At 49.6% G+C, this 22,598-nt stretch overlaps 1 protein-coding gene across 1 annotated transcript in view; it reads left to right on the plus strand.

The window, feature by feature from the left end:
• Window positions 1–22,598, plus strand: part of LOC137415274 (uncharacterized) — a 342,617-nt gene that overhangs the window by 177,225 nt on the left and 142,794 nt on the right. The window contains exon 12 of the mRNA XM_078779443.1: window positions 11,813–11,942. Coding sequence (XP_078635569.1) covers window positions 11,813–11,942 — 130 coding nt within the window. The remainder of the gene's footprint in view (window positions 1–11,812; window positions 11,943–22,598) is intronic.

Consider the following 22,598-nt stretch of genomic DNA (forward strand, 5'->3'; position numbering starts at 1 on the left):
TTAGAAAAGATATAGGGTGAATGGGGCAATAATTGTGCCTGTAGGATTTGTTTCCGCCACCCCCCCTAAGGGTTACAGATTTTTAAAGCCGCCATTTTGAAATCCAATATGGCGGCGACCTTGGGTGAATTTCAAAGTGGTTCCATATCTGAAAATGTTCTAAATATAACATTCTATCATTGTGCCAAATTTGGTGCTTCCATCACAAAATGCACAATTCTTCTTAAATTTTTGCTATGCCGCTGCACTAAGACAACAATACGTCTTGTGGAGAGTACCTGGCGTTGTGGGGGGGGGGGGGTGGTGGCAGGAGGGGTGGTGGCAGGAGGGGGAGGCATGAGGAAGAGAGTGGGGGGAGTGGAAGGGGGAGGGGAGGTGAGGGGAGAGGGAGGGAGAGAGATATACTACATATACATCTTTTAGGGGGGGTGGCTTTGACAGGCCTCTCCATTTTGGGGGAGGGGGGGAAGGGAAGGAGGAAAAATTTTCCCATGCAAAGAGTGCTTTAACCTCAGTGTTGCCCGGGTAAAAAAAGGAAATTGTAATACCCTCTGCCACCATCACCAGGTGGTGCTACAAGGTACACATTGACAAAGTGAATTTATGCTCCTCCCCCAAAATCCCCACATGAGGCCGTGGCCACATAGCCTATGTTACCCCCCAGGCAAAGTTGTATTTGTATTTGTACCCCGAGTAAAGTATGAAAGTGTTTATAGCTGGAGTACCCGGCGTTGCTCAAGCGAAAAATAAACAATAACATATTTGAAATGAGGGCAAATATAATGGAAAAGCAATTACATCCAAATTTAGAATCCATCACAAATGTCAAATCATCATTTTACCTTTTCATTGAATATATGCTGGTGAATGTACCGTTCATCACGTTTCTGAGTTAAGTACGATGACGTTCAGGAAGAAGATGAAGCCTTACCACCAATTTTGACCGCTTCCGGAATTGTTTGATTATTCGTGTTCAAATGTCTGGTGATTGTTTTGTATTTATTTATGCGAATGTGTACTTTTATATAATTGTCATTAATCATGACAATTATATAAAATATTTTTATATAATATAATTATATAATTATATAATTTTATATAATTGTTTTATATAATTGTCTTTATATAATTTAGGCACTATGGATAGTTTTTTTTTTTAAATCCCCAAAAAACGAACTTTAAAAAAAAAGGTTTTTTTTTTTTTTTTCCTGAAACACTCCCAGGCACTCACTGATGAACCTCTGAAAGTTTGACGAAGATCCGTTTGGCCATCTCTGAGAAAAATGGTGACACAGACAGATCAACAGCTCTCTTATATAGTAGATTACCTGCAGTTCCCATTTACCATTAACAGAACTGAGAAAAACTGGCCATAAAGGAAAGTTTTTCTTAATTTCCCCCACAATAGCTTTTGTCGACATAACGTTATCCACAAAATATTGATTTTTTTTCTTTTTAAAAATTCCCCTAAAACCCATATATTAAATGGTTGGTTCAAAGTGATTCTCCATTACAGGTGTCATTCATTATGATGAAATTCATTCGGTGGTGGAGATTATTTATGTTTTTACCCCTATCTGGTTGTTTGTTTGTTTGCTTGTCTGTAAATAGGATATCACAAAAATGTTGTGGATGGGCTCGGACTAAATTTGGTGGAGAGGTTGGGTATGACCAGGAGAAATGATTAGATTTTGGTGAATATCCGGATCCAGATCCAGATTTAAAAAAACATTTCAGTGATTCTTCACCATTGAGAAGAAGAAGAAGAAGAGGAAGAAGACCACTCATTTTGCACCTTCAGATGCATGGAGCTGCTGTGGCAGTTTCTAGACTATCAGGTACAATCATGCACGGGTCGCCATGCCGATGCACGATACTCGAGTGACTCATTCATCCCAGTAAGCTGGTACTCATTTTGTCGACTTCAGAAGGATGATTGGCTGAGTCAACTCATTCAACTCACCTGATGTCAATTCAACAGCATGACTGGGGCTTGAACTCAGGACCCTGAGATTTCAATCCAGAACTCTAATCGTTAAGCCAACACCAGGCTAAGCATTGAGTGGTGGGGCCATAAACGATATATAGCATGATATTTCAAAAAGTTGTGGATGGATTTTGCCAAAACTAGCTCGATGAGTTGGTTATCTAACCAACTCATCTATATTATAATAGCCGTAGATGATTCTGTCTGTCTGTCTGTCTGTTGGGCGTCTGTCCGGGGTGTGGCTTACTCGGTTTGCAGAGTAGCTCCACCCATAGCTCCACACATTCTGGGAGAGGCTTCGCTTCATATAAACAAATATCCACCATTTTATTAACTCGCATAGCTTTGAGGCCTGTTTTGTAGGCCCGTGGTGTCTTGCTCTCTCTCCCAGTTTTATTTCAAATCAAATTCGATATATCATTTCATTTTTCACAGTCGCTAACATAGTTTTAGACTCGGTTGAAAAAAAACGGGAAGAAAATCCGATGAAAGTTGCCGTTTATAGAACGAAATGAATTCTCAAAGGCCTGTAACTTCAAGGCCATTGAGTCTCTCTCACGCCTTTATCTCCAATCTAAATCTAACTCACCATATGATTTCATTTTTATCGATGGTTTTGGACTCGGTGTCAGCAACGCGGGAAAATGCAGAGATAAAGCGCGGCGTTACGCGCGCTGCTTGTGAGCAAGGAGGAAGCGGACAAGCGGTAACATATAAACGTCTTTATTGTAAGACTACACTGTAACACTCAACTCCTCCGGGCTGGTCGCCCGGTGTATATCATGAGGCCACGCCTACCCCTCGGGCGTGGCCACCGCCCACTTGGTGCGTGGAATGATGTCACCACGCCAGTGGGCTTTTGTGTCCGCCACACGCGCCCCCCCAGAATTCCCGCGCACCTGGAGGGCCAGTTTGCGGGGCAGACGAATGACCCGGCCGAAGCGCCCCCTGGCGATCGGCGGCGTCCGGGGTGCAGGGATACCAGGTGGGATGCCCCTGGCTGCCCCTGGGATGGGTGCAGGACCGGGGGGCGCCGTGGCGGCGGGGCTGGGCAGTGCCGGGGGTCCGCCCGCAGGAGGGCGGCCCCGACATGGGGGTCGGGCCACTGGCGGTGGATGGTCCACATCGAGGTGGGCCGGCTTGAGGCGGTCTACCGAAACGCGGTCAGGAGTACCGCCGATGTCCAGGGTGAAGTGCTTCGCCCCGGTCTCCAGCACGCGGAAAGGCCCGTCGTACGGGGGCCGCAGTGGTGTCCGATGGGCATCGTGGCGGACGAAGACGTACTCCGCCGTGCGAAGCTCCGGGGCGACGTGCGTCGGTGGGTGCCCGTGGCATGCCGTTGGCACCGGGGCGAACCTCTGGGCGGTCTCTTGCAGAGCGGAGCGCTGCTGTGCCGCGGACCATGGTGCCGTGGAGTCGGGGAGGAACTCGCCCGGCACCCGCAGCGGTTGCCCGAAGACCAACTCCGCCGCGGATGCGCGCAGGTCCTCCTTGGGCGCCGTCCGGAGGCCCAGCAGGACCCAGGGGAGCCTGTCGACCCAGCCGCCGTCGCGGAGGGTGGCCCGGAGCGCGGCCTTCAATGAGCGGTGAAATCGCTCACACAGGCCGTTAGCCTGGGGGTGGTAGGCCGTGGTTCGGTGCAGCCGGACCCCGAGCCCCTGCGCAACCGCCCCCCAGAGCTCCGAGGTGAACTGGGGGCCGCGGTCGGATGAGATGTCTGAGGGGGCGCCGAACCGGGCGACCCAGGTGGCGATGAAAGCCTGCGCGACATCGGCCGCCGTTGTCGACGCCAAGGGCACGGCCTCTGGCCACCGGGTGGTGCGGTCCACCATGGTGAGGACGTAGGTGAAACCCCGCGAGGGGGGCAGAGGTCCCACCAGGTCCACGTGGACGTGGTCAAACCGGCGTTCCGGCACCGTGAACGGGGCCAACGGGGCCTGGGTGTGCCGGTGCACCTTGGCGCGCTGGCACGCGAGGCACGTCCTGGCCCAGCCGCGGACGGCCTTCCGGAGGCCATGCCAGACGAACTTGTCGGCGATCAGCCTTTGGGAGGCCCTCGCGCCCGGGTGGGACAGGCCGTGGATGGCGTCAAACACCTGGCGCTGCCAGCCCGCGGGCACAATGGGGCGAGGACGCCCGAGGGAGACGTCGCACAAGAGGGCCGCGCCCGCGCCGTCGAACGGCACCTCGGTGACGCGGAGGCCCGTGACGGCGGTCCGCAAGGCCTGGACGTCGGGGTCAGCGGCCTGGTCCGCTGCCATCCGGGCATAGTCGATGCCGAGGTGGACTGCGTGGGCGACGGCCCGGGAAAGGCAATCCGCCACCGGGTTGTCCTTCCCCGCGACGTGCTGGATGTCCGTCGTGTACTCGGACACGGCCGAGAGGTGACGCTGCTGCCGGGCCGACCACGGCTCGGTGACCTTGCCCATCGCGAAGATCAGCGGCTTGTGGTCGACGAAGGCAGTGAACGCCCGGCCCTCGAGCAGATGGCGGAAGTGCCTGACCGCCAAGTGAAGTCCGAGCAACTCGCGGTCGAAGGTACTGTAACGGCGTTCGGGCGGGCGAAGCTGCCGGCTAAAGAACGCCAGCGGTTGCCAAGCTCCACGCACCCATTGCTCGTGCACCGCGCCCACCGCGTAGTCCGAGGCATCGGTGGTGAGGGCGATCGGTGCATCGGGCGCCGGGTGCGCGAGCATGGTGGCGTTAGCCAAGGCGAGCTTCGCGCCCGTGAACGCCGTGTCCATCTGCTCGGTCCAGGTAACGTCGCCTTTGCCCGGCTTACCTCGGAGAGCTTCGTGCAGGGGGCGCAGGAGCTGGGCGATACGGGGCAGGAACCGATGGTAAAAGTTCACCATGCCCAGGAACTCCTGCAGCCCTCTGATCGTGCGGGGGCGCGGAAACCCCTTCACCGCCTCCACCTTGGCCGGCAGGGGGACGGCTCCGTGCCTGGTGACACGGTGCCCCAGAAAATCGATTGTGGCGGCGCCGAACCGGCACTTTGCGGGGTTCACAATCAGGCCATGCTGGCCCAGGCGTTCGAAGAGCGTGCGGAGGTGGCGTAGGTGCTCTTCGCGGGACGCGCTGGCGACGAGGATATCGTCCAGGTAGACGTAGACAAAATCCAAGTCGCGCAGGACGCTGTCCATCAGTCGCTGGAACGCCTGAGCCGCATTCTTCAGACCGAAGGGCATGCGCAGGAACTCGAAGAGTCCGAATGGCGTGATGACCGCCGTCTTCGGGACGTCCTCCGGCCTGACGGGGACCTGATGGTAGCCGCGTATGAGGTCCACCTTCGAGAAGAAGGACCTGCCCGCCAAACGGGCGGAAAAGTCCTGAATGTGGGGGACGGGGTAGCGGTCGGGAGTCGTGGCGTCATTGAGACGGCGATAGTCCCCGCACGGTCGCCATCCCCCGCCGGGCTTCGGCACGATGTGCAGCGGCGACGCCCAAGCGCTCTCTGAGCGCCGAACGATGCCGAGTCGCTCCAGGGTAGCGAACTCCGCTTTTGCCACCGCCAGCTTCGTCGGCTCGAGGCGGCGTGCCCGGGCGTAGACCGGTGGCCCGACGGTGGGGATGTGATGGGCCACCCCGTGCTTGACGGCCCCCGCCGAGAAGGTGGGCCGCGTGAGGGCCGGGAAGCCGGCGAGGAGGCGGGTGAATGCGTCCGCTGCCGGAAGCGTACAGACCAACGTGGCCGGAACCGAATCGTTCGGCAAGCCGCTTGGCAAGCCGCTCGTTGAGCTGGGCAACGCACACGCGAGCGAGCTGAACGTCTCGGCCTGGACAAGCCGTCTGCGCTTGACGTCGACCAGGAGCCCATTAGCGCACAGGAAGTCCGCGCCAAGCAGTGCCATGGGCACGTCGGCGGTGACGAACGTCCATCGGAAAACCTGCCCTCCAAACCGCAGAGAGAGGCAGCGTTTTCCGTACGTACGGATGGGCGTCCCGTTCGCGGCAAGCAGCGCGGGGCCCCCACCCGCGGCGTGCTTGTCTGACGTGCCGGCGGGAATGACACTCACCTGCGCTCCCGTGTCGCACAGGTAACGGCGCCCGGAGAAGGTGTCCGTTATGAACAGCAGGCTGCTCGAACGGCCGGCGCTCATCGCCACAATTGAGCGCCGGCCCGGGCATTTCCCGACCCGTTGAAGGAGCACGGCGGATGACACCGCCGAGCTTCGTGGCCGAACTTGGCGTGGAACCAGCACCAGGTGGTGGAGCTGGAGGAGCGCGGCTGGCTCCGCCAGGCCGGTGGAGTCGACGGGTTTCCCCGCGGTGGCGGTTTTCGCCGCGGCGGTGGGCGGGGCGTGGCGGCGTTCACGAGGTGCGTATCAGCATGCTGCTGAACTTCAGCGTGCTGTAGAAGATGATGCTGTGGAACATCAGCGTCGAAGGCCGTGACGGCCACGCCAACGCTCGCCCGCGTGTCCGAAGCGGCGAAGTACTTGTCCGCCTCGGCCGCCAATGCTCGGGGTTCCGTTAGCCCGGTCCCGGCCAACGCGAGGCGAATCTGCGCTGGAAGTTGGCGACGGAAAAGCGCCCGGAATAGCGAACCGGGGGCTTCGTCGCCCAACAGTGACAGCATATGGTCCATTTGGACCGACGGGCGCGTCTCACGGAGCTCGGGGAGATCCAGGAGGCGGTCGGCCCGTGCGTCGTCCGTGAGGCTGAACGTGGCTAGGAGTAGCCGCTTGAGTGCCTCGTACTTGTGGCCGTCCGGTGGGTGGCGAAGGACGGACACAACTCGAGCGGCCGTGCCGGGCCCGAGGGAGGCGACGACGTGGCAGTAGCGCGTGTCATCGCCGGTGAGGTGCCGAAGCTGAAATTGGGCTTCGGCCTGGACGAACCAGACTTCGGCCTGAGCCTCCCAAAATTCCGGAAGTTTGACGAAGGCGGCCATGGCGATGGCGTCGCGTGTGGAAGGATCGCTCCGGCAGATCCAACGTCGAGGGTCACCAGTAAAGCGCGGCGTTACGCGCGCTGCTTGTGAGCAAGGAGGAAGCGGACAAGCGGTAACATATAAACGTCTTTATTGTAAGACTACACTGTAACACTCAACTCCTCCGGGCTGGTCGCCCGGTGTATATCATGAGGCCACGCCTACCCCTCGGGCGTGGCCACCGCCCACTTGGTGCGTGGAATGATGTCACCACGCCAGTGGGCTTTTGTGTCCGCCACAGAGATATATTTTTTTAAATACACCATATCACCGCCCACCGCCCAACCGCCCAATATGTATCATACACCGCCCAACATGTATCATACACCGCCCAACATGACAGACGGCAACATGTCGACATTATCGCTTTTTCTTTAAACCGAGTGAACCGAGCCGAACCGAATAAACCGAGTGAATTCACCGTTTACTTTTGATGACAGTCGTCACAAAACGACATATATTTCTTCGTTTTTATTTCATTCAACATTATTAGCCGGAAGTAAAATATGGTTCAGGAAATTACCGAGAGATATTTCGTCGTTTCTTTATTTATTAGTTATTTGCGCATACACTTTAAATAGGTTTATTTGAAATCTTTAATTTTCACAATGTAATATATTTGTCATTTGATGATGACGAGACACTTCCTCTTGACTCGTGACAATTCATGCGTTGCGTGGAAACTTCCATTTCCAAAATGAATGACACAGTCGATGAAGAACGACTCGGTGTCAGCAACGCGGGAAAATGCAGAGATATATTTTTAAAAATACACCATATCACCGCCCAACAGCCAACAGCCAGCAAGTATCATACACCGCCCAACATGACACAGACAGCAACATGTCGACATTATCGCTTTTTCTTTAAACCGAGTGAACCGAGCCGAACCGAATACACCGAGTGAATTCACCGAGCGAATTTCATCCAATGAAACCGAGAGATATTTCTTCGTTTTTATTTTATTAGTTACCAGCAGAAGTACCCAGCGTTGCCGGGCGGGGGAGGGGGGAAGGGCACGTACACTTTAAACATGTATATACATGTGGGATGTGGGATATATACATGTGGGACATGTGTACGCGCGTGTGTGTGTGTGTGTGTGTGTGTGTGTGTGTGTGTGTGTGCGTGTGTGCGTGTGCATATGTGTGTGTATATATGTGTGTGTATGTGTATGTAGGCTAACCCCCGCTCTAGCACAGCAGGGAAAATGGCCTTAAAATGCATGTTGTTGTATGTGTATATATATGTCTGTGTGTGTGTGTATGTGTGTATATGTGTCTGTACGTGTGTGTGTGTCTGTTTTTATGTATGTGTGTGTGTGTGTGTGTGTGTGTGTGTGTGTGTGTGTGTGTGTGTGTGTGTTTGTGTGTGTAGATGTATATATGTGTATAATGTGCATATATGTGTATATGTGGATACATGTGTATACATATTTGCATATGTGTATATGTGTCTGTACGTGTGTGTGTGTGTGTGTGTGTGCGTGTGTGTCGATGTACGTGTGTGTATGTGTATATGTGTGTGGGTGTATATGTGTGTGTGTGTATATGTAAACATGGGCCGGTGTGTGTGTAAAGTGTGAGGAGGTATTGGAGAGGAAAATGCAGAGATATATTTTTTTAAATCGCGCCATGATGATAAACGAAAATACACCGCCTAAAATAACAGTCGACATATATTTAAAATTCGTCACACACATCCATGTGGGAATCCCACGGGCATGGATGTGTGTGACATTTCGACATATTGAGTTAGATGCTGTGCCTGCACATTCAGTGATATAAAATGGTTACTGGCAATTGATCACATCCACAAATGATGTAATCCACACAATTTATGTACTTTACATAACGTTAATAGGAATACATGCCCGTGTAGATGGGAATGACATATAATTCACCGAAAACGTTGAAGCAACCGCATAATATTACGGTGATGTTTAACTCTGAGGGAGAATAGTTCTCTTATCTCTTATCTTATTTTGTCAAAAAAAAAAAAATCTCTTATCTTCCCCCATCCAAAACCTTGATCTTTTCTACCCCCGCTAATTTCACCCCAATTCCACTTTTTTGAAATACCAACTTCTGTCCTGGAAGTCCTTGGTGTCCTTGTGTTTTATACTTTTCCCTCCACCCCCCCCCCTTCCCACGCCTCCTCCCCCCAAGCCCTCTCCCTTCCACACATCTACCTGCTCTCAAATGTTGTGTTTGTGTGCTTCCCCTTCTCTCCCCATCTTGTTTTCCGCTCCCTCTTTTTATATATTTTGTTTGTCTGGTTGATTTGTTTGTGAAGTAAATGTTAGCTCTTTCACGAGCCTCGATTCAGTATGCAAAAAAAAAAAAAAATTCTAAATTTTAAAAACTTTCTTCTGATATTTGTGATTTATTTCAAACAAACTGTATTTCCCATCTACACGGGCATGTATTCCTATTAACGTTATGTAAAGTACATAAATTGTGTGGATTACATCATTTGTGGATGTGATCAATTGCCAGTAACCATTTTATATAACTGAATGTGCAGGTGCAGCATCTAACTCAATATGTCGAAATGTCACACACATCCATGCCCGTGGGATTCCCACGGGTGACCCCGCTAGTCTTACTATAATTCACCAAATGTCCGTCCGTCCATTTGAAGGTACCACAAAAACGGCTCAACCGATCGCAACGATATTTTGGGTGGGTATTCCTGGGACCCCTGGGAGTAAAATAGGCTATATTGTTTTTCCAATTTTCCAATTTTCCAGTTTTTCCAAACACAATGGAATAATATTTATCGATATGAACAGTGATGTGGCTTTTGTTGAAATTCTGCAAATACTGTTTATTCTACGTACCAGGAGAGAGTAGATCGACTCTTGACGAACTCTTCCTATATAAATGTGCGGCTCCGTAGTAACATGGCAGCGTGTGCAAAGCGACCGAGAAACAGGTGTAGCGGCCGCTTCCGTGTTACAGATTCGGCGCGCACTCTTCACACATAAACGTGCGACTGAGAAAGATGTGTAGCGGTCGCTTCCGTTTTGCAGAATTCAATCTTTTTTCAAAATGGGTGCCATGTACTGTTTGGATTTTAATGATTTGAGTGTGATATGATTCAACGGATGTTTATATGAATCATTTAAAATAAAAAAAGCCTTCAATTTCTGATATTTTGCCTTTTAATTTGGGCCTCCTAATTGAAGCTCCACCCATAGGGCAGGTACCGTTGCTAGTCCATCTAATTTACTGATTCATCTAGTCGTCTAGAACAAGCCGAATAGATTTTAGTTCATGTCCGGATCCAGATCGTCGCCTATCAGTGGGATACAAAACGTAAACTGTTTAGCCTGGCGGAGGTATGGAATCTACCGAGTGCTGTTCTAGTTACAAAAAGGGGTTCCTCATAATATAACTCCACTCATGCACTGTCAAAAGTCATTTTCTAAGTAAGAAAATATTTTCTTAAAATAAGAAAGGTTTATTGAGACAAGAAACGAGAAACAACAACAGGCATTTTAAGGCCATTTTCCCTGCAAGAGTGGGGGTTAGCCTTGCGGTCCCCATGACAATCTTCTCCATTTTGCCCTATTTTCTGCATCTCCCCTTGTTAATCCCCTTGCCCGCATTTCTTCTTCGACCATCTTTAGCCAAGTCTTTCTTGGTCTTCCCCGTCCTCTACTTCCTTCTAAATTAATTTCCATCACTCTTCTCAACCAGTCACTTTCATCCTTCCTCAACACATGACCAAACCATCTCAAACGGTTTCTCTTCACAGCATCCATCACAGGCTCTATTCCCATTATCTTTCACAATTCATCATTTGTCTTCCTCTCTCTCAACGATACTCCACACATCCACCGAACCATTCGCATTTCCACCCTTTGCAGCCTTCATTGCTGCTCTACGTTCATTACCCATGTCTCGCTCCCATAAATCATAACACTTCTCACATATGCAGCATACACCTTTCCCTTCAGCTTCAACGACACTCCCCTCCTCGTCAGCACGCCACTCAGTTCCCGAAACTTCTTCCATGCACATCTCACTCCAGCAACCATTGCCGACTCTGATCCACCTTCTCCATTCAGCATGTCTCCTAGGTAACAAAATGTTTTCACACCTTCCAGCTTCACGCCGTCTCCAAGATCCAACTCAACATTTCCTCCATCTGCAGCTCCTTCTGTGCACACCTTACACTTGAATGTAGCTGCCACACTGGTTAATGACCCTCTCAAACCACTACATTTTTGATGAACCCACTCAGCGCACATTGTACATTGAATGGAATTCACTCCGACACCCTTCCTGCACACAGCACATGGCCACTTCCCAGTTCTTTCCACCTCACCACATGCTTTACCACTTGCCATCACCTTCGTTTTTCCGATATTCACCTTCAGACCTTTTGTCTCCATACATTCCTTCCACTTGTTCAATACTTCCACTTGTTCCCCTCCACTTTCTTGTTATTGAAACAAGAAACTCATGAGAAAATATTTCTAGCTGCAAGAAAAACTTTCTCATGGTTTTCTTTTTTCAATCATTTTTTTTCTTCGTTAAGAAAATAGTTTCTTACTAATAAAATAATTTGAGGCTGTGTGGAGTATACTCTAGAATTAGTTGAATACCAGTTGACAGCAATTAAAACTGTTCAAAGTGGATTCTTAAAATGTTTTTGTGATTGTAATTGCAAATATTCAACCTTCACATAACGTTTCAAATACATAACGATCGATGGACAAAATAAATAGGTGTTTACAACTCAAGGATGAACATGGAAAGAAAAGATGTAAAAATGTTTTTTGCCTTCTACTTATCCTATGAGAGTTTGACTTCCAAACAATATTTAGCTTCTTTTTTTTTTTTTTGGTTACTATTATTCACCCATGTTCTTGCAAACAGTTTGACTGCCATGGAGGAGTTTGACTGCAGTTGTAACGAGCTGGACTGCCTGCCAGGAAGTCTGGGGAACTTACATCATTTACGCACCTTTACCGCTGATGAGAATTTTCTCAGCCAGCTACCTCCAGAGGTAATGATTTTCCATTTTTATATTTCCTCTACCATAATATTACATGTGCATTTATTACTTGCAAAATCGAAGATTTTTCAAGTATATTGGTCGGTTCGGTTTGTGGTTCTGTCTGTTTGTCTGTCTGTTTGTCTGTTTGTCAGACCTACAGGTGGTGTGACCTATAGGTCACAATTCTAAACCGATCGTCACGAAACTTCACCAAGTTGTATAAGTCGTCCCAATTGAGAAGCCTATTGATTTTGAGGTCAAAGGTCAAAGGTCAGCTGGAGGTCAAATTTCTAAAATCGCCATTTTAAATCCGATTGACCTGAAAATTGAATAGCATTTGTATATGAAGTCACTAAATTGGGAAATTAACTATTTTTGAGGTCAAAAGGTCAAAGATCAACTTAAGGTCAAATTTTAAAAATCAGCAATTTTCATCTAAAAAGCCATCAATTCTCAACCGATTGACTTGAAAATTGAACAGCATTTGCATATCGAGTCACTAAATTGGGAAACATACTCTTTTTGAGGTCAAAAGGTCAAAGGTCAACTCAAGGTCAAATTTAAGAAATCATCAATTTTCATCTAAAAAGCCATCAATTCTCAACCGATTGACTTGAAAATTGAACAGCATTTGCACATTGAGTCACTAAATAGGGAAACCAACTATTTTTGAAGTCAAAAGGTCAAAAGTTAACTCAAGGTCAACCTTCCAAAATCATCATTTTCATCTGAAAAATCGTCACTTTTCTTCCTATTGACCCGAGCTTTGATCAAGATTGTCAATTTTAATCTTGATGATATGGACAATTTGCTGTATCAATGGAATTTTTTTTCTTGGGGAGGGGAGGGGGCGTATTTTGCAAGTATCTTGCTCTGCATGACGTCTTCTTGTTTCTTTGTTCATTTGGTTGTTATTTTGGCTTTCAAGCGCTTGTATATTGTCTAGACCCTAGTCTGTCTATCTACATGAGTCAATGAAAAATGTTAATTCCCTCTCAAGTCCAATGCTGATCTCTTCAATTTATATTGTTTTATTCTACACAGTCTTACTTCTTCTCACCCATCGGCTTCAACTGACAATCAAGCAAATGGGTACAAAAAACATTTCCTCTGAAATGTTTGACTGGCAGTGAATGCTGCTTTGTTTAACAGAAATAGGATAGCGGTTACAATGAATGGCTGCATGAGATACGTTTTTTTTAAAGAAAATCTATATTATTATAAGTGTTATTTTCGTAATTCAAGCAGTAGAAATTGCTTATTTAATGTAATTATCTCAAATGCCTTATTGGATTTTTTTATTACAAATGTATGTGTATGTATATATAATAATAATAATAATAATAATAATAATAACAATAATAATAATAATTACTCCTTTCATGCCATGAGGCACTTGGGGCTGTTTGTTGACACTGGGCACTTGGCACTTGACACTTGACACTTGACACTGGGCAGTTTCATTGGCTAAGGAGTACAATCCTGGATGGGTTGCCTCTTTGACGCAGGGTGCTCAAATGACTCATTACCCCAGTAAGCTGGTCCTCATTTGCTGACCTCGGAAAGATGACAGCTGAGTCAACCCACCTGGTGTTATTTCAATGGCATGACAGGGGGCTCAAACTTAAGACCCTAAGATCTTTATTGAGAATGAAATACAGAAATATCTAACTTACATAAGTATTCAGCTCCCTGAGTCAATACTTTGTAGAAGCGCCATTGGCAGCGATTGCAGCTTTGAGCCTTCTTGGGTATGTCTATCTCAGCTTTGCACATCTGGATTTGGGGAGTTTCTCCCATTCTTCCTTGAAGATTTGCTCAAACTCAGTCAAGTTGGATGGGGAGCAACGGTGAACAGCAATCTTCAAGTCTTTCCACAGATTCTCAATGGGATTCAAGTCTGGGCTTTGGCTGGGCCGCTCAAGGACTTTCACGTTCTTGTTCTGAAGTCATTCCAGTGTTGCTTTGGCTCTATTCTTGGGGTCATTGTCCTGTTGGAACGTAAATCTTCACCGCAGTCTAATGTATTTTCCACTCTGAAGCAGGTTCTCCTCAAGGATTTGCCTGTTTTTGGCTCCATTCATTTTTCTCTCTATACTCACAAGTCTCCCAGTCCCTGCTGCTGAAAAGCATCCCCATAGTATGATGCTGCCACCACCATGCTTCACGGTAAGGATGCTGTTAGATGGGTGATTAGCTGTGCATGGTTTCCGCCAGATGTAGCGCTTTGCATTCATGCCAAAGAGTTCAATTTTCATCTCAACAGACCAAAGAATATTTTGCCTCATGCTCTGAGTCTTTCATGTGCCTTTTTGCAAACTCCAGGTGTGCTTTCATGTGCCTTTTCCTCAGGAGTGGCTTTTGTCTGGCCACTCTCCCATAAAGCCTACATTTGTGAAATGCTGCAGAGACTGTTGTCCTTCCAGCAGGTTCTCCCATCATTGGCTGAGAACGGAGCTCCTTGGCTGTTTGCAATAGTTTACAATTTACAATGTGCTTACAATGAGCTTATTTTTTTCTTTTTCTTTTTCCAGCTGTAGTAATTTTTTGTGTTGACACGGCAAACTTTATATCTTTGAGAACCATGTACCTCCCCCTCCCCCCTCTTCTCCACCCTTGCCCCTCCCACCCACAGCCCTTTCCCTTCCACAGATCTCCCTATGCCCCTGTGTTCTCTTCTGTTGTTGTGCGTGTATGCTTCCCTCTCTCTCCCCATATTGTCTCTCGCTCCCTTCATTATATGTTTTATGTGTCAGTTTATGTTTTTTGTGTTTAATGTTAGCTCTTACATGAGCCTTGATCTTGTATACAAAAAAAAATAGTGAAAAATCGAGAGGCGAAAGAGGCACGTATTATCATTGCCTAGCAAACAGTTTCAGTGCAAATCTATTGTCTCGGGTCATGGGACCCACTTTGAGCAGAGCGAGGCTGCACCAGCCAACCATTATTCAGGGATGTTTTTGTTTACAGATATTTTTGTGAAGTTTTTGTGATTTTCTTCCTGACATATTGGCTGTGGGTTTCATCAGTATGCCACACTCACCTTAGAAAGTACTAAACATTTATCAGTGAGTGAATCAGTGGTTAGAAAGAGCTTTATATATTTTATGTATGTACAGTATATATTATATCGACCGAATATCGTCGCTTCGTGGCTGCTTTCCACCGCCGAAATCCAGCGCGGCTTGGGCGATTCTGCCCCTGTTTGGAGAACACCCAGCGAGGCCTTCATCGGGGCTGAGCGAGCAAGGCTTCCGCTGCCGAAATCCAGCGCGGCTTGGGCGATTTTGCCCCTGTTTGGAGAACACCCAGCGAGGCCTTCATCGGGGCCAAGCGAGCAAGGGCGTGTCGGGAGCTGGTTCGCGCCATTGACCGAGTGGTTCGCACCAACCGGAGCTGTTTTCGGATGTCGTGCTGATGTCCTTGGACTTCGCGCCAGGCTCTGGGCCGACCTGGCCGACGTGCATCGAAGTCCTTTCCAAGAGTGTGGTGCTGACCGGGCCGCCGTGGTGCTGACCGGGCAAACGTGGCGTGGTGCTGACGGGGCCCTCGCAGCCGTGATGCCCCCCACGCCCCCCCCCCACCCCCACCCCAGAATTTCCATGTTTTAAACGTTTCCCAGTGTGTACCCTGGATTAGAATAGTAAAAATGCGATTTGAACTTGTCATTTTCAATGAACATGTACTTAGTCATGTGTGACAGCAATGATGCATGGAAGGTATCAATGGAAAGCTGAGGATCTCCTCTTAATTAGTAAACCACATGTAAATTGTCAAAATAAATAACCTTTGCGTATTAACCCCTTGAATTCGGATTACCTTTTTTAAAATACGCACTGCATATACGAGGTGTGTTCAAAAAGTATCCGACCTTTGTTCATAAAAAATACTCGTATCCAGATACAACAAACTTACACTAATCTCCTTCAAAGTAGTCCCCTTGGGCTGCCACACACTTCTCCCAACGGTTCTGCCACTGTCAGAAGCAGCGCTGGAACGCCTCTTTTGGGATGGCGCGCAGCTGGGCCGTCGCATTCCGCATGATGTCTTCTCTGGACTGAAATCTGGTCCCTTTCAGGGGCATTTTCAGCTTGGAGAAAAGCCAGAAGTCACACGGAGCCATGTCGGGAGAGTAGGGAGCCTGACGAAGCACAGGTGTGTTGTGTTTGGCCAATAAACTCTATCAAATGTGAAGAATGGGCGGGTGCGTTATCGTGATGGAGCTGCCAATTGCCCACTGCCCACAGGTCCGGCCGTTTGCGTCGCACAGCGTCACGAAGGCGACGCAGAACCTCTTGGTAATACTCCTTGGTGATGGTTGTGCCGTGTGGTGCGTACTCATGATGAACCACGCCACTGGAGTCGAAGAAGACGGTCAGCATGACTGACATTGCTGCGGACCTGCCTTGCTTTTTTTGGCCTCGGGGATGTTGGATGCTTCCATTGTGATGACTGCAACTTGGTTTCTGGGTCGTACCCATAAACCCAGGACTCATCGCCAGTGATCACTGTGTTGAGGAAGCTGGGATCGCTGTTCACAGTCTCCAGCATGTCCTGTGCGATCTCCAAACGGAGTTGCTTCTGCTCAATCGTTAGCAGCTTTGGTACAAACTTCGCTGAGATTCTCCTGAAGCCCAAATCCTCCTTCATAATGGAATGAACGGATCCAATGCTGACGCCCACCTCGTCTGCAAGTTCTCTGATCGTGATTCGACGATCCTGCATCACCAGGGTTCTCAATTGGTCAATGACGATCTCATTTCGGGATGTTGAGCGCCTACCCGAATGTGTTTCACTCTCCACTGATGTGCGGCCATCTTTGAAGCGGTTGTACCACTCCTTTATCTGTGTGGTGCTCATTGCTTCGTCCCCGAAGGCCTGTTGAATCTTGCGGATCGTTTCCACTTGGGAATCGCCAAGCTTTACACAAAATTTGATGCAGTAGCGTTGTTCAAGTTTTTCCGTCATTTTGTCAAAAACGAAAATTCGACGGCGCTCACTTACACATCCTCACTCATCGGCGGTCTGCCGTCGAATGACAGCTTCTGCATGTGGGAAAAAATTCACGCGTGCGCATTAGGATCGCCTACATACGTGCACCAATCAACGCCTCCCTAGCTTCATTTGTTTACGCACGACAAATTAAGGTCGCATACTTTTTGAACACACCTCGTGTATATATATATATATATATATATATTGTTACGCAACCGTGATTAACACCACAGTTACGGATGGCCGATTGCGAGACTTTACACTCCCGGGGCGAAACTCAATAGCGGATTCCAATCAAGCACAAACGCGCGGAATGGCGGGACACAGCGAAGGCTCCGCAACCTTACCTATTAAAATCAAACACCCAGGAAACTGCGTTAAGATATATACAAAAATAATACAAGGATTTATTAAATAAAAGCAAAGACAGTGACAAAGCAGCGCCGGTAAATCTAATATCCTAGATCGGGACGTCCCCACACGACTGACAGCAAACACAAAACGAGGGAGATTAATTACGAAAAGAATACGTCACGTCGTTCAAAATGTACGCGGATGCGGGCTTATCTTGTCTGTCTTTCGTCGTCTTTGTGGCGGCCGTCCAACACCGCTCCTTTCGGCCCGATCGCACACCACGAGGTCCCTCGCTCCAAGTCCCACAAGGCCGAGCACCACGCACCAAAAAGCACCATGCGTCGACGACCTCCAACGCGGGCACAAACTCCAGAACCAAGAGGAATGGCGAAAAGGAGGAGAGAGCGCGCAGGTGACTTGTTACGCCTCGTCCTTCCAACTCGCTCCGGGACTGGTCTCGCCTGCACTCGGTTCAGCGCGCCTCCGAACTGCTCTGCTCTCAACCTACACCGGGATTGCTAGCAGCCAACTGCCAACGAACTGCCCTTAAATGGCGTCCGACCGTCGCTCATATCTCTGGCCGATGACGTCACATTGGCGCACTCCTCAGCCAATCAAAAGCCTCCCAACTCGCCGGCTCGCCCAGGTCACGCCCTCTGCACAATCACTCCACGCTCCCCGTCCGCGACCCCGCGGTCCTTGTGTTATAACACGTGCCAGGCGAGGTTTGTAGGCCTTGGAGGTGTAAACGGTGGCGGCCAATTGTGGCGGTGTTTTTGGCCTGGTTTCCTGTCCATTTGTTCCGAAGTCATTGTCAGGGAAAGGAATTATTTAATGTTGCGCTAAGGACCTAACTAATGTTTATGTGGTTTGCAGTGCCATAATGGACAAAGGTTTGACTACTAGGTGAGACTCACAGGGGCGTTACCTTTAATCCCTCACTATTTAACACTCGAACCTCCAGGTAGATCCACAATCATACATCTTCCCCCGACAAACGCCTAAACATCAAGAACTTATTACATGTAGAGTCCCTGTCACAACAGCCGAATACCTACCTATTCAGATCTACCTAGCTCTAGATGTTGCTCTACCAAATTCATAACACAGCCCCCCCCCTGGAACCGTAGCTCCTGCAAGGTTCACCGCAGGCGCTACCATTCCAGCCTTAACACTTACTGTCACACACTTAATTAACCTATGAAATAAATCAGGAAGGGCTGTGGGAAGTGAGTCGGACTACCTACCTACACTTCCTTAACATGCTGAACCCCTTAACCATCATGCAAGTATGTACATTTTCTTCGTTGTTCCTGTGGAGGGAGGAAACAAACAACACACAACACTAACTTAACCACAAAACTTAACCATCTTTCCAAAACTCAAAACTCTAACCTTTGTACATACCCCGGTCTACAGACCGCGTCCCCCGGTGGATGCCACAAGACACAACCTTACCTGCGGGGCCATCCCCAATGCATCCCCCTAAATTTCCACGGGCCCTGTCCAGATGTTACAGGTGAGTGACACGGCTCGGTGGATTTCGCCCACATTCATGCAACACAGACCCCTTAACCACTCATTCTCATTCCATAGGTCATCAAGGCATTTCAAAAATCAACAAAGCACTTATTTCAATACACCCCCTGCAGGACCATGGCATTGATGTCATTCACGTGTGTGTGCATTCCTCAACTAGGCAGCGGGGAGGTACCGCACAAAAAGATGGTGGGGGCGCATCAGGCTGTGGTGCCCGCAGTCCCAAAAACAAGTCAACCGACTTACAAGTTCATTGCCCCCCCCCCCCTTTTACCTCTTGGCCCCGTGACAGCCCAACAGCCCCTTTCCGCCGTTACCTCGCCGGTGAGGGTCTCCACACACACCAGGCTCCTTTGCCTCCTGCTTTCGCGCAGCAACACGGGTCACCGGGGGACTTCCTCACCCCGCGGCGCCCAACCAGACCCTCCACCGACGAGCTCCAATTTCCAGTTACCACCGGCTGCCAGGGGTAATTGCCGCAGAGGGGGGCCCGCAGGCATCGCTCCTCAGAGCTTGCTCTGTACCTGCGGACACACACACCTTCCCCACCCACAAGACCCCAAAACACACTTCCTCCCCCGCTGCCATTCAATTCTCCACACAACTCAGCACAATTCAGTACAATTCTTGGTGTAAAAGGTGTTACAAGGCTTGCCATGGCCTGCCACATGTGAAATCCCCCAGTTCACATTTAAACCATCACACATTTCCAAAAGCACATTTCCAAAAGCACAAGTATCGCCCCTCATCATCTCCAATAATCATCACTCACTCTCCAGGTTCCACTCTCACGACCACATCAAAACACCTAACCACAATACAAAAACATACGCCACCCACAAGACACTGTGGCTCCCATTCCATCCCCTCACCGGCCATGTCATCACTCTCACCCGCCTCCCAACTCCAAATTACATGTCCCCAATCTCCAAAGCAAGTCCTGAAGCCTGGGACAGTACTCCTTAAAACACTCACCTCAAGTGCAGGTAGTTACAGGTTGGTCAGGTCCAAAGTGCAATCCACCCATACAATTCCCAAAATTTCACATTGGGCCTACCAAATACTTCCAAATTTCTCTTTTGTCCCCACTACACTGGCAGGTATGTGGATCCGCATCCAACGGTGATCATCACTACACAACTACCTGTAGCCACGACAGCTCTGCACCTCTACCGTGCAAGGGTCATCGGGACAAGGTGAGCAGTCAAAACGCCAACATGGCCCATGAGTGTCCATAAGGGTGCGACCCACCATCCATCCTTCGACCCCCTGCGAGGAACACAGCTGCACCAGCCCCAGCTGGCCAATGTGGTGAGCACTTGCTGCCACAACACACACTACCGCACACACAACCTCGGCCCTGGGGGGCACGGTCGCAGTGCGTGGCATCCCTACAGCCACGTCCCCTGCACCTCCCCATCATCCCCATCATCCCCCAGTCCGACTACAGAACTGCAGCCCCCCCCCCAGTGCTCACCCACACTTGACCACACCAAGGTCCAGTCAACAGCCATGCTCCACCAGGAGACTCACCCAGAAGACATGGTCCACACACCTCGGACATGCACAGCACCACGTTGACCCTCAGGCTACACAACTACATCCCCATAACCCCGCGTCCCAAATATCAGCACAGTTGCCCCCGCAACCAGTTGAAGCTGTGTCCTGCTACCTTATTAATTTTATCACAGCCTCCAACACTTTGGTCTACACACCTGGATCAATAATGGCGTCACTGTACAGTGTCCACCATGACATTTCAAAATCCACCCTTAAATTTGCATCTAACCCACAGATTACCCATGCCAAACATTTGTCACCTTTTACTAACCTCACCAAAGAAGGATGCTTTGCCATACACATGCCAGCCGAGCATGGCCCATATGCTCGGCTCGTTACACATCTCCCGATTCACATCCCCATGGCTCTCTTCCCAACCCGAGAGTCCATAAATCATAACGGAGCATCTGTGGAAGGTCACTCACACCATCACGTTCCACAGATGCCCCAATGGTTGTCCGGCAGGCTATCTCCATCCCCGTCCATTCGGTTTGACCCGCGTCCATAGACCAACCACCATGCCAGGTCACCACATGCTGGTTGTCCTAGAGTCCCTGGAGGAGAGTGCCAGGCCGCATGCCCGGGTGGTCACCACATCAGTCCCAAGTTGGCCGTCCGCAGTGCCACCACCAAAGCGCGACCCACAACACCTCCCCCTAGTGGTCCTCAATATTTGCCATCCCAGGCTTGAGAAACCACCTCGGACCTCCCTGGAGGTCTTAACCCCCACCAGGGTCCGGTGACCCTGCCGGCCCGAGCCGCCGGCTCGGATGGCGCCCCGACGGACAAGGGACGCCACACTCCACCAGACCCCCCGTGGGACCCAGGTCGTACCTCGACACCCAAGGCTGGACCCCACGTCCAAATCTCGCCATCACAGCCCCCCAGCTGGCCGGCATACCCAAATTTTGAAAGGGGCAACTTTTGCCCGAGGCCATCACCCATGACCTTTCCATGTCCAAATCCCGCAGCCCGGGGACCAATCCCCACCATGGCTGCTCCAAATCAATTTCCCATTGTAATTTTATTTTAAATTTTATTTTACAAATTTTCATTCCCACTGCCAAACCGCAGCTGCAGGGAACAACCTCTACCACCGGTTGTTCTGCCCCTCCCTGCAGTTGATCCAAATTCCCTACAGGGACCAAATCTCCAGAAGCTCTATCTCCCGATCCTCCAAGATCCAAATCCAGCCCGGAGCCAACACACTCCCCCAACTGGTTGTCCAATTTTGGAGCCTCTGTTTCCAAATAGCAGTGTACAGTGAGCGTCCCCTCGGTCATTCCAACCACCTCCTCGGACCAACTCACCTCAACACCCAGGCTCCTTTGGGCCTGAACCAGCTCTACCTCCATGGGACTGTCACAGGTCTCCAGCCGCTGGATCAAATCATCCTCATCATCATCATCATTACAAATCATTCCTGGCCCCGCCAGGCTTTGATCAATATCCCCAATAAATACCCGGTCCGGCTCTATCGCATGGACCCCCAAAAACTCTACCCCCTCTTGCTCCGCACCACCGCCCTGGTGCTGCACAATTCCAAATTCATCCCCCGGTTGGGGTGTTGTGACATCCACACGGTCCCGATAAACAACCAGGCCAGAATGTGGGAAACATTCCCCTTTCAATCCATTAATTTGGTCACTCATGTCCTTCAGTCCTTCCCTCCATTCCTTCCCCTGCGACTCCATTTTATTTTCCATCCCTTCAATTTGTTCCTCCAATCGATCACTCATTCCCTTCATTCCTTCCCTACATTCCTTCCCCTGGGACTCCATTTTTCTTTCCATTCCTCCCATCTCCTTACTCATTTTATTTTCCAGCCCGTCAATTTTATCATTTATTCCCCGAATTTCTGCAAGGTTTCGCTCACCCTCGGCCCTCTGAGCATTTATTAAATTTACTATGGTCTGGAGATCTATCGGGGCCGTCCCAGCGGCGGGGAAAGTTCCAACGCTATCCTCCATATCCCCCATTTCCGGCTCACTCCCGACGCTGACGGAGGCCTCGCTGCGTACCTCCATCTCATCAATCTCCGACATCCGCCTTCCGGAAGATTGTTTCCCGCGCGCGTATTTATTTTAATAATTCCAGGAACACAATTTAAATTTGACGAAGACGCGATATCGCGCTCCGTATGCCCAATTGATTACTAAATTTCTCCGCCTCGCCTATAAAAATTTTGCGTTCGAACGTCGGGCGCAATGCACGCCC

This window comes from Myxine glutinosa, chromosome 1 (assembly GCF_964187855.1).
Source record: "Myxine glutinosa chromosome 1, kmMyxGlut1.1, whole genome shotgun sequence".
NCBI lineage: Eukaryota > Metazoa > Chordata > Myxini > Myxiniformes > Myxinidae > Myxine > Myxine glutinosa.